Raw genomic sequence first — 11797 nt, forward strand, 5'->3', positions numbered from 1 at the left:
AATTATTATTCTATTTCAGTCTCGGAAATTATCCGAAAATAAACGAAACGATACGAGAATAGGTCGAGTCGAGCAGAAATTGGTTTCGGCTAAATGAGCCTTGGAATTTGAACCCAGGAATTTAAAATGTGGCACTATAATATTTTTGAGTGGTGGCCAAGGCAATTGAGTGGCCACCAAGTAGTGCACAAGAATTGATGTTAATTAATAAAGTGATTAAGGCTTAATGGTAATTAAGGGTGCCTATAAATGGCAAAGGAAATCAGTAGAATTTTTTTGGATACTTCCATCCAGGGAGAAAACAGAGGAGCTAAGTTCAAGCTTACTGATTAATAGTTGTTCCAGTAAGGTATTAAACCCATACCTCATCTTTTCCTTAAATATGGAATTGATTGAGTTTAATTTAAATGATTATTTATTGAATGTTGAACTGCTGTGGACCATTTTATTTACTGCTTTTGCTTTGATAATTGATAAACAATAAAACCAGTACATATAAATCAACCCATAACATCATGAATTTCACCCAAATATTTAACAATTAGGGTTAGGGTTCTTGATTAAAATTGGGTATTTAATTGATTGGTGAATAATTGAGTATTGGGGGAATTAAGTTTGAGTTGATTAAAGTTTTGGCGGAGCAGTTGAGGCGGAGGATTGGAAGCAGGTGCTGCCGGAGGGGAGGCCGGAGCTCGCGTCGGCAACGCCGACGGAGCTCTACAGCGGCGATTGGAAGTGTACGGAGGAGGGGCGAGCAGTTGAGAGGGAGATGGACAGATGGGGAAGGGGAGAAAGGATCGGAGGAAAGGGGGGGAGTCGAGTTACGGCGAGAGGCTGTGAAGCAGCCGGTGTCGGTCGGAACGCCGCCTCCAGCGGCGGTGTTGGTTCGGGACGACGCGAAACAGAGAGAGAGAGGGAGAGAGAGAGAGAGAGAGGGCGAGAGAGAGAGAGAGGGTGAGAGAGAGGGAGAGAGAAGGAGAAAACGAGCGAGGGAGAGAAGAGCGAAGGAGAGAAAGGGAGAGAGGGAGAGAGAGAGAGAGGGAGAGCGAGAGAATGAGGGAGAGAGAGAGAGAGAGAGAGATTGAGAGAGAAAGAGAGGCTGGGGGGGATATGGAGGAAAAAGGGAATTTTGTGAGAAATTATATTAGGGGCAATAAGGACTTTTCACCAGCTGAGTTATTTAAATTAAATAAATTTAAATTATTAATTTTTGTAGAGACTTATTAAATAATGGCGTTGAATAAAATTATTAAGTCGGGAACGGAAGGCAAGTGTTAAAAATTTGGTAGTAAGCGGACATATTAATAAAAAGGCCATTTGTAAATAAATTAAAAGTAGGAAGTAATTTATATAATAACTAGGCTATAGAGTAAGATTAATTTGTGGGATTATAAGTTAAGAATTTTAATGAGTTAGTCAATAGTCCTTGGGGTAGCATTGGAAGGTTTATACTAAAGTAATTAATTAATATTCCGAGTAATACATTTAAAATAAGTTGATACCTAAAAACAAGTCGGCAGCTTGAGGCGGATTATTTGTCAAATTAATGACAATAGGACAAGTGGCATTATTAATAGACAAATGAATAATTATTATTTAAATAATGGAAGACTAATTATTACTCAACCTTAGTGAAGCATAAATTTTTATAATATAAAGGTAATAAGTTGAAGTATAGCGTTAGTCAAGAGATTACAAGGAAAATTAGTGAAAATATTCGTAGTATTAAATTATTAAATTCTTTTAGATAAATTTCTAAACCACGATTTTGTGTGTGTTGATTAGAATACCTATTTAATATTGGAAAAGCGGAGCCGTTATTTATAAAGCTAAGGACGCCAGGCAAGTTCGCTATTTTCTTTTCTCCAATATGACACATTCTTGTGCATTTAATATTTTAAATATGTTTGTTATTGACTTGACCGAGTTGATATCAAATATTAGTGATAACCGGAAAATCTTATTCATTTCGGGTTCTTCTTTTGTTCGGAAGTAACCGCTCCTAATAACATTCAATATTTCTTAGACATTGTGAAATCTTGAAACTTCTTGACTAATAAATAAAGGATGCATTGTTCGCATTCCTTAGACAAAGTAATGTGCACTCGGAGGATTCTGGTTAAGCTGGTCAACACGAATTTATTAAAATTCGTGGAAGAGATGGTAATTTCTTGACTATCTGCTGTGTGTGGATAGTCTAGGGTTACAAATGTTAACCCTTGTGCTAGCAAAATGAGAGTGTGAGGTGTATCTTATGCAGTGACGATCAGACTGCAAAGATTACACAGGGGGACGGGAAGCACGAAATGGTTATGATCGGACCATGTAGTGTTACCGAAAGGTGGAAGACCAGCCTTTTCTTATTTGTGAAATTGTTCTGTTGATTGGCATTATCTGCTTCCTTTCTTTGTTTTGAAATTCCTTCGATGTTTTACTCGATTATGCTGCTCTTTGTTGTTATGTGCTATGTGAACTTGCTGAGCAATGTGATTGCTCATTCTTGCATCTACTTTATATTATTTTAAGCAGTAAAAAGCGAGTATGGCACGACTAAGGAGAACCGCCCGGAAACGGGTACTGGCACGGGAAAGGAGAAGGCGCATCACCCAAACTGAGGCCGCTAGATTACGCCGTTTGGTAGTATTATCAATAGTTATTATAGTCTGTAACCAGACTTCCCAATATGTAATCAAGTTAGTCTTGGAAATGATGTTATGAGACGATCGGCCCTGGACTTGTGGGGCGAGAGTTTTTGTTGTAAGATATTATTAAGTAATGCAAGTGTTGTTTGATCCAGATGCTTAGTAACAAGCCAGATCTGTGGGATGCGGATCTGGGGCGTTACAATACCAATATGCAAGTGAATCTGAAATCCTCAGACCTTTTGATAATAAGAGAGATGGTTCTCTGATAGACAATAAGCCAGATAACTTTCTGTCATTGTTCCTCTCCATACATGAACATTATTTTGGCTACGGCACCTCTTGCTTGCAGTCTGTAACTACCAAATGCCTCTTTTTTCAAGAATTCTAATATTCCTCCACCCATAAATCTCATATCAACTTCTCTAACACAAGAAAACACTGATTCTTTCCACTTTTGCATGTACGCTAAATCAAGTCATTTAAGGCAAGGAAGCTGTATCATCTTCTTCACATTGCCATCATCTTAGAGCTTCTCAAGTTCCGTGAAGTCGGATATTTTGTACCTGCTCGCTCAAGAGAAGAGGGTTTCAGACTTCAAATTCAGAACTAATTTTGGGAGATGGGAGCCAGAGTTATTCGCACTTTCGTTATTATTCTCCTGTGTCAACTCCTAAGTTCAGGTTTGTATGGCTGCATGCTCAGGCTTTCGATTTATACACTTTCCAGTCTTGCATCTTTCTCATCACAAATTGTAAAGATGAACATTGCAGCTACTCTGTTTATAGGTCTCCATTAGTTATGACTGTTATTGTCTGGACTCTTCTAGAAATAATGAAACTCCAATGTAATGATAAGTTTTCATTTTAAAGTAGCTTTCAGAGCTTTAGATAAAAGAAAAAAAGGACTAGAGGTTGATTCATACTTTTCTGGCCGGGTTTGTTTTCGAGTCACCATTTTAGTTTCTGGTTTATTCAGGTTCAGCATTAGTAGAAAATCCTCCTTCAGAAGTAATCTGGCAAAATGGAGAGTGGATTCATGAAGTGAACCAATCATTCCCAGAGGTTTCAGAATACACTTCCCAACTTGATACGATACCAATCATCAACCCTACAACACCCACAACGACGGCGCCTATTATAAACCCAATAAATCCCCCATCACCAACCACGACGACTCCTTCATTTAACCCCGTGCCACCAATCATAATCAACCCCATGCCACCAACCACGACGACTCCTTCGTTCAACCCTGTGCCACCAATCACAATCACCCCCTTGCCACCAACCGTGACCACAACTCCAACAAGTCCAACTACAACAACTCCTGCATCCTCTGGCGGATCTTGGTGCGTCGCAAATCCAACTGCTTCAGAAACTGCATTACAGGTAGCTCTGGACTACGCTTGTGGTTATGGAGGTGCAGATTGTTCTGCAATTCAACCAGGTGCCACTTGTTACAATCCAAACACCCTTCGGGATCATGCTTCATATGCTTTCAACGACTACTACCAGAAGAACCCTGCACCCACTAGCTGCGCTTTTGGGGGAGCAGCACAACTTTCCAACAATGACCCAAGTAAGATACCTGAACAGTAATATTTTCCTGATCTTTTTGGGCAAAATATCCTCTTACTAAAATTCAATAGCACCTGTAGCAGGATAAACAACTCAAACATAGAGTCAAAATTGATGTAAACAATTGAACTTGTCCTAGAGTGCAGAAACTGTATCTGTATGAATTATCATGGGAGTTTCCTATAATCATATCAACGAACGATTTTCACAGGCCCCCCTGAAAGGTTATAGCAGAAAATATTGTCTAAATTTATGAAGTTTGGCATTTTAAGTTTAAGTCACGTCTTGAACTTATTTCAGGTTCTGGAAGCTGTCGTTTTTCCACGCCAAAGACCACCACAAGGTAATTTGCGAAACAGTCTAGGTTCATTCTGTCACGAAGAAAAAACACTGACAAGTATCTGAATTTTTCATATGCAGCATAAGTCCGCCACTCAACCCTTCACCGATCTATCCAACTCCAACCTCTCCTAGTGCACCAACAGGATTCGACTCTATGCCTAGCCCACCAACAGGATTCGACTCTATGCCTAGCCCACCAACAGTTGATGGTACAGAACCATCAGGCTTCGGTGGAGAGCCAACAGAATCACCCAACTCGGCCGATTTCACATCATTCAACTCAATGGTTTTATTCATAATGACCTCTCTGGTAGTATCACTGATTGCAGAAGAGTTCTAACTTCTAAGCAGAAATGAAGCTTAGTAGCACCGCCACTTTATGGCATCTTACCCAGCAGCCTGCAGTACTTACAAGTTTTTACAGAGGCATCACTCGTTGAACAATGAGATATACCGCAAAATTTAGTCAGACTGGAAGACAGATAAATTCAAGAGCATAACATCCAGAGGGTTCATTATAGCTACTCTTACTTCAGTTAACAGGATAAAAGGACAAATCATTTTTAGGGCTGTATTTAGAGTAGAGCATGTAACAACTATCAACTGACTTGATAACCAGGATAGAAACAAACTTCTGAATTTTTTTTCACTTCAATTCTACCTAGTAACCTTTGTTTGGTTTCGTAGCAAGAATTCCTCCTGTAGTTTACCCAAAATAATGGGGTTTGCTACTGGATGTCAGTTTACTCTGTTAAACAGAACAGAAATTAGAACCGGTCGGTTATCTTGAACAGATCATTAGAAGGCAATATGGAGCAATATCGGAATCACAGGTAGCTTAGTCGGGCTTTTTAAACTTGATAAGGTGAAGCATAGATAGCATATGGGATATCATATCACATTTACTGTCAACAAAGAGCACTTGCTATAAAGCAAAACCAAGAAACATGCCAGCAGAAAATATAGAATATGTGTCATGCCAGCTAGGGGTGATTATGAACCCAATTACCGAATATTGAAAGAACCGAAATATCAAATAACTGAAATACCAAATAAGCTTAAAAATCATAACCGAAATAATTTCGGTTATTTTACTAAACCAAATTGAATATTTCAGTCAAAACCAAATACCAAAATAAAACACCGAATTTTTAAAAAATATATATATAGAAAATTACTTCCAAATTAGAAAACGAAGCCAAAATTAAGATCCACAAAAACAAGTTACTAAGAGTTATATTAAGATTCCCGGTCCACGTTACTTTAAAAACAACTAAATAAGAAATTATAAAGCATCATTACATAAAATATAAAATTCAAATACCATCACTCATTACTCATAGAGTCATAGTTATTAAAATAAGGGAAATTCTCAATGGTACACTTCTAGTTTTGGCTTTTCCAAATGGTAAGCAAAATTTTTTTGGCTTCCAATTGGTACACTTACACTATTCTAATATTCTGTACCAACCGGAAGCCAAAAACATTTTGCGTACCATTTGGAAAAGCCAAAACTAGAAGTGAACCATTGAAGTCTGTAAATAGGCGCATATCCAAAGTCTAAGCATAACAAGGGCTACAATTAATATGCAGGTGGCCTGTAACATAGTTACACATTTCACCCAACTACTTGTAAACTGATTGTTGCAGAGTGGTACCCAAATTTGAAGAAAGTGCAAGGAAGACCTAGAGGCAACATCAGATGTATAAGAAAATATCTTTACCATGTGAAGATGCGTAATCACATAGTCCATGTAATTGTATTGCATGTAGTGTATGCCTAAAATTCTTATTACGAGGTTAAAAGAACTTCATTCTAGAAAGTATGTTTGTACCCTCATTCCTGTAAAGGTATTAGTTCATAATTTACAGACTGCTACATCTATATTAAAATGCAATCAAGAGCAAGCACGGCACTGCAAGGACACAGATGATGCAGATGGTAGCAATTACGGAACCTTGTTCAAATGCCTTCTGTAAGCTGCCTGCTCGTGTAAAATGCTGGAAAGCCAAATATGCAGCTATAGCCAAGGAAAGGATAACACCTTCTTGCTTTCCCCTGACGTGAGATACTGTCAGATTTATGCAATGTTTAAAAGTAAAGGATGTCAGTTATCTGGAAGGTAGCCTTAATTACCTCAGGTTCATGACTTGGTAAGGAGCAACCAGTACTACAAGTAAAGCAATAAATGGCAGCTCCAATTCACCTAGACGAAAGAAGATGCAAGGTAAGATCTCAAGAGCAAAGTATTATATTTAAAATTACAACAATAATGATAGTAAAGCTGCTCATATTCAGTTTACAATGGTTGTATTTTATTCTTGTACCTAAATGCACTTAGTGATATTCAGGATGACTTGCATGGAAATTGACAGATGCCACGTTATGTAGAAATCTCTTAGAGAAGATTGATTTATTATAACCATTGGGTAGCTCAAAACTTCATCCAGTGAATAGACTAAGACCAGTACCGACCAACAAAATACTTGGGAAGGAGGAAATATGTGATACATTTGTTTCTTTTTCAAGCAGCAGGGAACTATGTGAATCACACATTCCTTGACGCCACAATAGAAGGGTGTTGCAGAGAGACTAAACAGGAACTTTATCAAACTGCGAGGAGTTCGTGATTTATGGAGAGTTCAATAAATTTTCAGTCAACAGGGAATAAACGTTGTGGGCTATATTCCTGAATATGACTTTAAAATGGGATTGAACAAGTCTTGTGAAAAAATATGGATGGTACTGCTTATGCTTCTGAATTTTATAGTACACAAATCAAGTTGATTACTTCTTAAATGAAGAAATATTTGATGCAAAATTCCATGGTTGCGAGGAGTTCATGATTTATGGAGAGTTCAATAAATTTCCAGTTGACAGGGGATCAACGTTGAGGGCTATATTCCTAAATATCACTTTTAAAATGGGAATAAATATGTCTTATGAAGAAATATGGATGGTAGTGCTTATGCTTCTGAATTTTTTAGTGCACAAATCAAGTTGATCTCTAAAATGAAGAAATATTTGATGCAAAATTCCATGGTTTAGAATTTGGTTATCTGATACATTTTAAAATATGACGCAGATAGCAGAATGAAGAAGACCCGAACAACTGAAAAGTATTAAGGAAAACAGAATTCGGTAACCAACTGAGCAGGTGAGCTAAAACATAATCAAAGTAGAATCAGATTTCAAACAACAAGAATAATTAGCAAATGAGCAGGTACAGACATAATATAATTACTTTGAATGAATATAGTTTTGAGGTAATAATATATTTTTGGCTCTTATTAAAACAATACCGGTGACTGAATCATGTGATTATATTGTGTCCTGAACCTTGTTTTTGGTACAACTCACAATTAACATCAAATATCTTTTAGTCTTGATACAGAGGATCAATGCAATAAGTAGATTAACCATCAATCACTCAAAAGTTAAATTAGTGAAATATTAAAGAAAGTACATGTGTACCAGGAATAAAGAAAAAGAGACGAATCAAGAGAGCCAAAAAAGCAGTCCAAACACCATATTCTCCCCTGCAAATCATGATACCAGTAAGTATAGCTATAGACAAAAGCAGGAACTAATGCTATATCAATTAGAATCTCATTGATGACAAAGACCAGATAACAATTCCAAGCCGAATAAGTAGTATAATGGAACATAAGGTAATGAAGCTGGCAGACATACTTGATCCACGAGACAATGTTTGCAGGTGCTTGTAGAGCAAATATAGGGACGATAAAAGATTTCTGTATTGGAGTGCCTTTTGCAAGCATTAATACCCTATAATGATACAAAGTCAATTGTTAGAGCTCAATATAAAGTTCTTCTCAGCAACAACATCATACCTTAAGTCTGCCGGAGTGCCATTCAAATCAAATCTCGATGCAATGTCTAAATGTGACAAATTCGACTAGCATCAGATGCTAGAAATATAGACGGACTATTACAATATTCAGACCTAAATTCCTCTTAATTTAATTTTCTAAGACTTAATACACCCAATTATACTGCTCATATCCAATCACTTTTAAAATCCCATTAGATTAACAACACCAAGAGACAGTATGGGATCAAGAGTCCCCTAAATAAACTAGAACGTGAACCAATGCTAGTTCATAAAATTATTATAAAATGATCAATAAATATCATATAAGAATAAACAAACTGCAAATTAAAATATAATCTTATAATCTTCATATTTCAAAATTAACATACTCACTATATCCCGCTAGCAGGGTTTCGACAAAATTGAAAATAAAGAGAGCTATGTAAATAATGTAAATTGTGGTAGTGACAAGGAGTAATACGCAGATGAAACCGTGGCGATCCATTGAAGATTACGAGGCGAGAACAATGCTCCTCCTCCCACGCCTCTGTAACAAACTGTTCCGCCAAAACGACGTCGTTTTTGTCCAACTATATTTACGACTCCTCCTCCATTTTTATACTCAATTGAAGATAATCTAGCGAAAACAATCAAGATTGTATCAGAATATATACAATAAAGACACTGAATAGTGGAAGATGGTGAGTGTATGTGTGGTTAGTTACCTGAGAGGAGTGAATGAGCTAGGAGAGAGAAGGTGTTGCTGCTGAGGTCGAGATTTTAGAGAGAGAGAGTGGCGGTGGTTGTAGAGAGAGAAAGCGGGAGGTGTTGACAGAGAAAGCGCCATTAGTGTGCAGTACTGCGGTAGTGTAACCGGTGTACCATTATATTGGTCAGAAACTATTTTCCAACACGTGATTTAAAGCCAAGCACTAACATTAATAAAAATGGAGGGTTTTGATTGGTGTGGTTGTTGTACTGCAGGGGGGTCCATCATTATTATTAAAGAAGGTAAGCCAATAGAAACCCTCCAATTTCATAAATTTTGGTGCTTAGTGTGTGCCCATGGGCACACCATAGAAAAACCGTATTTTTATATATGGGTCTTTCTAGTGTGTGCCGAAGGGCACACATTAACCACTAAATTTGATGGGTTTAGTGGATTTTGATTGGTGGAGTTTGGTGTAAATGCGGGGGGCCATCCATATTTATGATTACATGACCAATAAGAATGCACCAAACTCATAAAATTTAGTGCTTAGTGTGTGCCCTTGGGCACACCATAGAAAAACCGTTTATATATTATTATAAAAATTTTAAAATAAAATATAGATATTTAATTTTTGTCTGGAAAAAATTATATTTTTATAAATATATATTCTTTACACCTTAAATAAGGTGATAAAAGTCAAAATCTCGGTATGTTTTCTTCAATGTTACTTGCAATATAATCGGTTTTGATTATAATGGATCACATTTATTTGATCAATGTTATGTAGTTGGTCGAATTCATTAAATTTTCGATTAATTTGATTATATTGTTTCTGTTTCTGATTGAGTCTCATAACCCAATTAAAATTTCTTACGATACAGATATTTAGTGATTATAATCTAGATTAATAAAATTATTCTCTCTTTTTTAACATATTTAGATACGTTTTGAATTTCAACTCACTCATATGGGGAAGTTACATATATATTATAAAATTATACTAGTAAAAGTATATATAACCTACCTTAAATATAATTATCATATTTTTTAAATTTTATAAGAATGATTTATAATGTTCAGTCATTTTTTGTTCAATTCGAGCACTCAAAATTCAAAAATGTACGAACAGCTGATGATAATATAAAATATACACTATATTATAAGAAATTAATTAACATTTAAAATAAATAAATATTACAAATACGAACTCAAAATTTTGATATCCAATATATATGTCAAATTTTCTGAAACAGTAATTTAATTGTAGTCTGGAAACAATTATTATTATTTTTTGACAAAAACGAAGAGGATAAATACAAGGATGTTAATAACAATTTAATTATAAAACAAAAAAGGAAACTAAAAATACCAGTTATGTTATTGTCATAGTATCACGTGAAATATCTTAGAATATGAAATATCTTGATTTTTACGAGTTGCCCGTCTCCATCCAAATGGGCTATCGCCCCAAAACCGGATCATACCTATTCTGCCGACTTCATTTTCCTCTTTATGTGATTTTCAATCCAATTGCTGCATTTAGTCTAGTCATTTTGCTGCATTGTATTAATAAGTTTATTCACATGTGTATTATGTCTTTTTAATCGCCTTAAGATTTTGAATGATTGTTTAAATCATGCTCTCTCTATCTCACTCATTTATTTATAGTTTTTTTTTCATTCTTTTCACCGCTTGACACACATTATTTTTCTAATGTTAAAATCACACATGCTCGATCATGAATACATGTCAGTAATTTTTTTCATTCAAAAAATTTTATCATCTAATCGAAAAACATATAAAAATACTTTGAACATTTAGATAATAAAAATTTATTGTCTAATTAAAATATTTATAAAATCTCTTATAAGAATCTTGAAATTAAGACCAAACAAAACAAGTTGAATATAAGTCGATATATAAATAATAAAAAATAATATATCTAATTATAAAATATTGTTAAAAGCGTAAGTCTGTATATATCATAAAGAGAAAAGAAATAAGATAAAATCTAAATAAAGAGATATCATTGGTTAGATACTAATAGAAACAAAATAATTTATAAAAATTATAACTTGAAAAACATATATCATCATCGAATAATATGATACTTAATTGTCTTTCATAATTCAAAATATACATCATCAATCATGTCCAACCATTAATGATTAAAAAAAAAAAATCCTAAATCAAGATCATGCATATAGTTTAAAAAAGATTTGTAACATTTTCAAATAATCTTTTATTTAAAAAAATGACAACATTAATATACTTCAAAACATGTTCTCTTGTTATTTTATTCAAAACTGCTCTCTTGTTATTTTAGGTGATTGACTTAATCGTAGATAAACATATATATTTTTTATGATTATATATAGACTTAATGCATTTTTATCCTCAATATTTGGGGGTGTACCGATACGATCTCAACATTTTAACTCAGTCATTCAACTCTCCAAGTATTCGATATGTTCTGATTAGTCCTCATACCAGAAAAAGTATATAACTGATTGACAAAATGACATTTCACGCTCGTGAAGTTTAAAAGAGAAATATTGCAGGTTATCTGTGAGATTAGTTAAGAGACATTCTGTCTATTACTCTCATCATCAGGCAACTCTCCACAACCTATCATCTCATCAAACATCTTAAACATTTTTTTATGCAATCTATGAGCAACATATCTCG

The 11797-nt window shown here is 35.1% G+C and overlaps 2 protein-coding genes across 2 annotated transcripts; one reads left to right on the forward strand and one right to left on the reverse strand.

Moving 5' to 3' along the window:
- Positions 1-2950: 2950 nt before the first annotated feature.
- LOC108198724 (PLASMODESMATA CALLOSE-BINDING PROTEIN 1-like) lies at positions 2951-5216 on the forward strand. Its single transcript, XM_017366500.2, has 4 exons — positions 2951-3325; positions 3621-4220; positions 4520-4562; positions 4640-5216. Exons 1-4 carry the CDS (start codon positions 3265-3267, stop codon positions 4899-4901), a joined length of 966 nt encoding a protein of 321 aa, XP_017221989.1. The 5' UTR covers positions 2951-3264; the 3' UTR covers positions 4902-5216.
- A 1050-nt stretch (positions 5217-6266) lies between these two features.
- On the reverse strand, positions 6267-9304 carry LOC108197617 (cold-regulated 413 inner membrane protein 1, chloroplastic-like). The gene is made up of 6 exons (XM_017365283.2): positions 9123-9304; positions 8879-9034; positions 8256-8351; positions 8037-8101; positions 6699-6768; positions 6267-6620 (listed from the first exon to the last, which is right to left on the reverse strand). Exons 1-6 carry the CDS (start codon positions 9242-9244, stop codon positions 6449-6451), a joined length of 681 nt encoding a protein of 226 aa, XP_017220772.1. The 5' UTR covers positions 9245-9304; the 3' UTR covers positions 6267-6448.
- Between the last annotated feature and the right edge of the window lie 2493 nt (positions 9305-11797).

The sequence above is a fragment of the Daucus carota genome, chromosome 8 (genome assembly GCF_001625215.2).
Source record: "Daucus carota subsp. sativus chromosome 8, DH1 v3.0, whole genome shotgun sequence".
Taxonomy (NCBI): domain Eukaryota; kingdom Viridiplantae; phylum Streptophyta; class Magnoliopsida; order Apiales; family Apiaceae; genus Daucus; species Daucus carota.

Excerpts from the sequence above, each read along its gene's own strand:
- LOC108197617 (XM_017365283.2), bottom strand. The coding sequence starts at position 9,244 with ATGGCGCTTTCTCTGTCAACACCTCCCGCTTTCTCTCTCTACAACCAC. Across the intron at positions 6,769-8,036 it reads TCTCTTTTTCTTTATTCCTG|GTGAATTGGAGCTGCCATTT; the intron begins GTACACATGTAC and ends TCTTTCGTCTAG. Across the intron at positions 6,621-6,698 it reads TACCAAGTCATGAACCTGAG|GGGAAAGCAAGAAGGTGTTA; the intron begins GTAATTAAGGCT and ends ATCTCACGTCAG.
- LOC108198724 (XM_017366500.2), top strand. The coding sequence starts at position 3,265 with ATGGGAGCCAGAGTTATTCGCACTTTCGTTATTATTCTCCTGTGTCAA. Across the intron at positions 4,221-4,519 it reads ACTTTCCAACAATGACCCAA|GTTCTGGAAGCTGTCGTTTT; the intron begins GTAAGATACCTG and ends AACTTATTTCAG. Across the intron at positions 4,563-4,639 it reads ACGCCAAAGACCACCACAAG|CATAAGTCCGCCACTCAACC; the intron begins GTAATTTGCGAA and ends TTTCATATGCAG.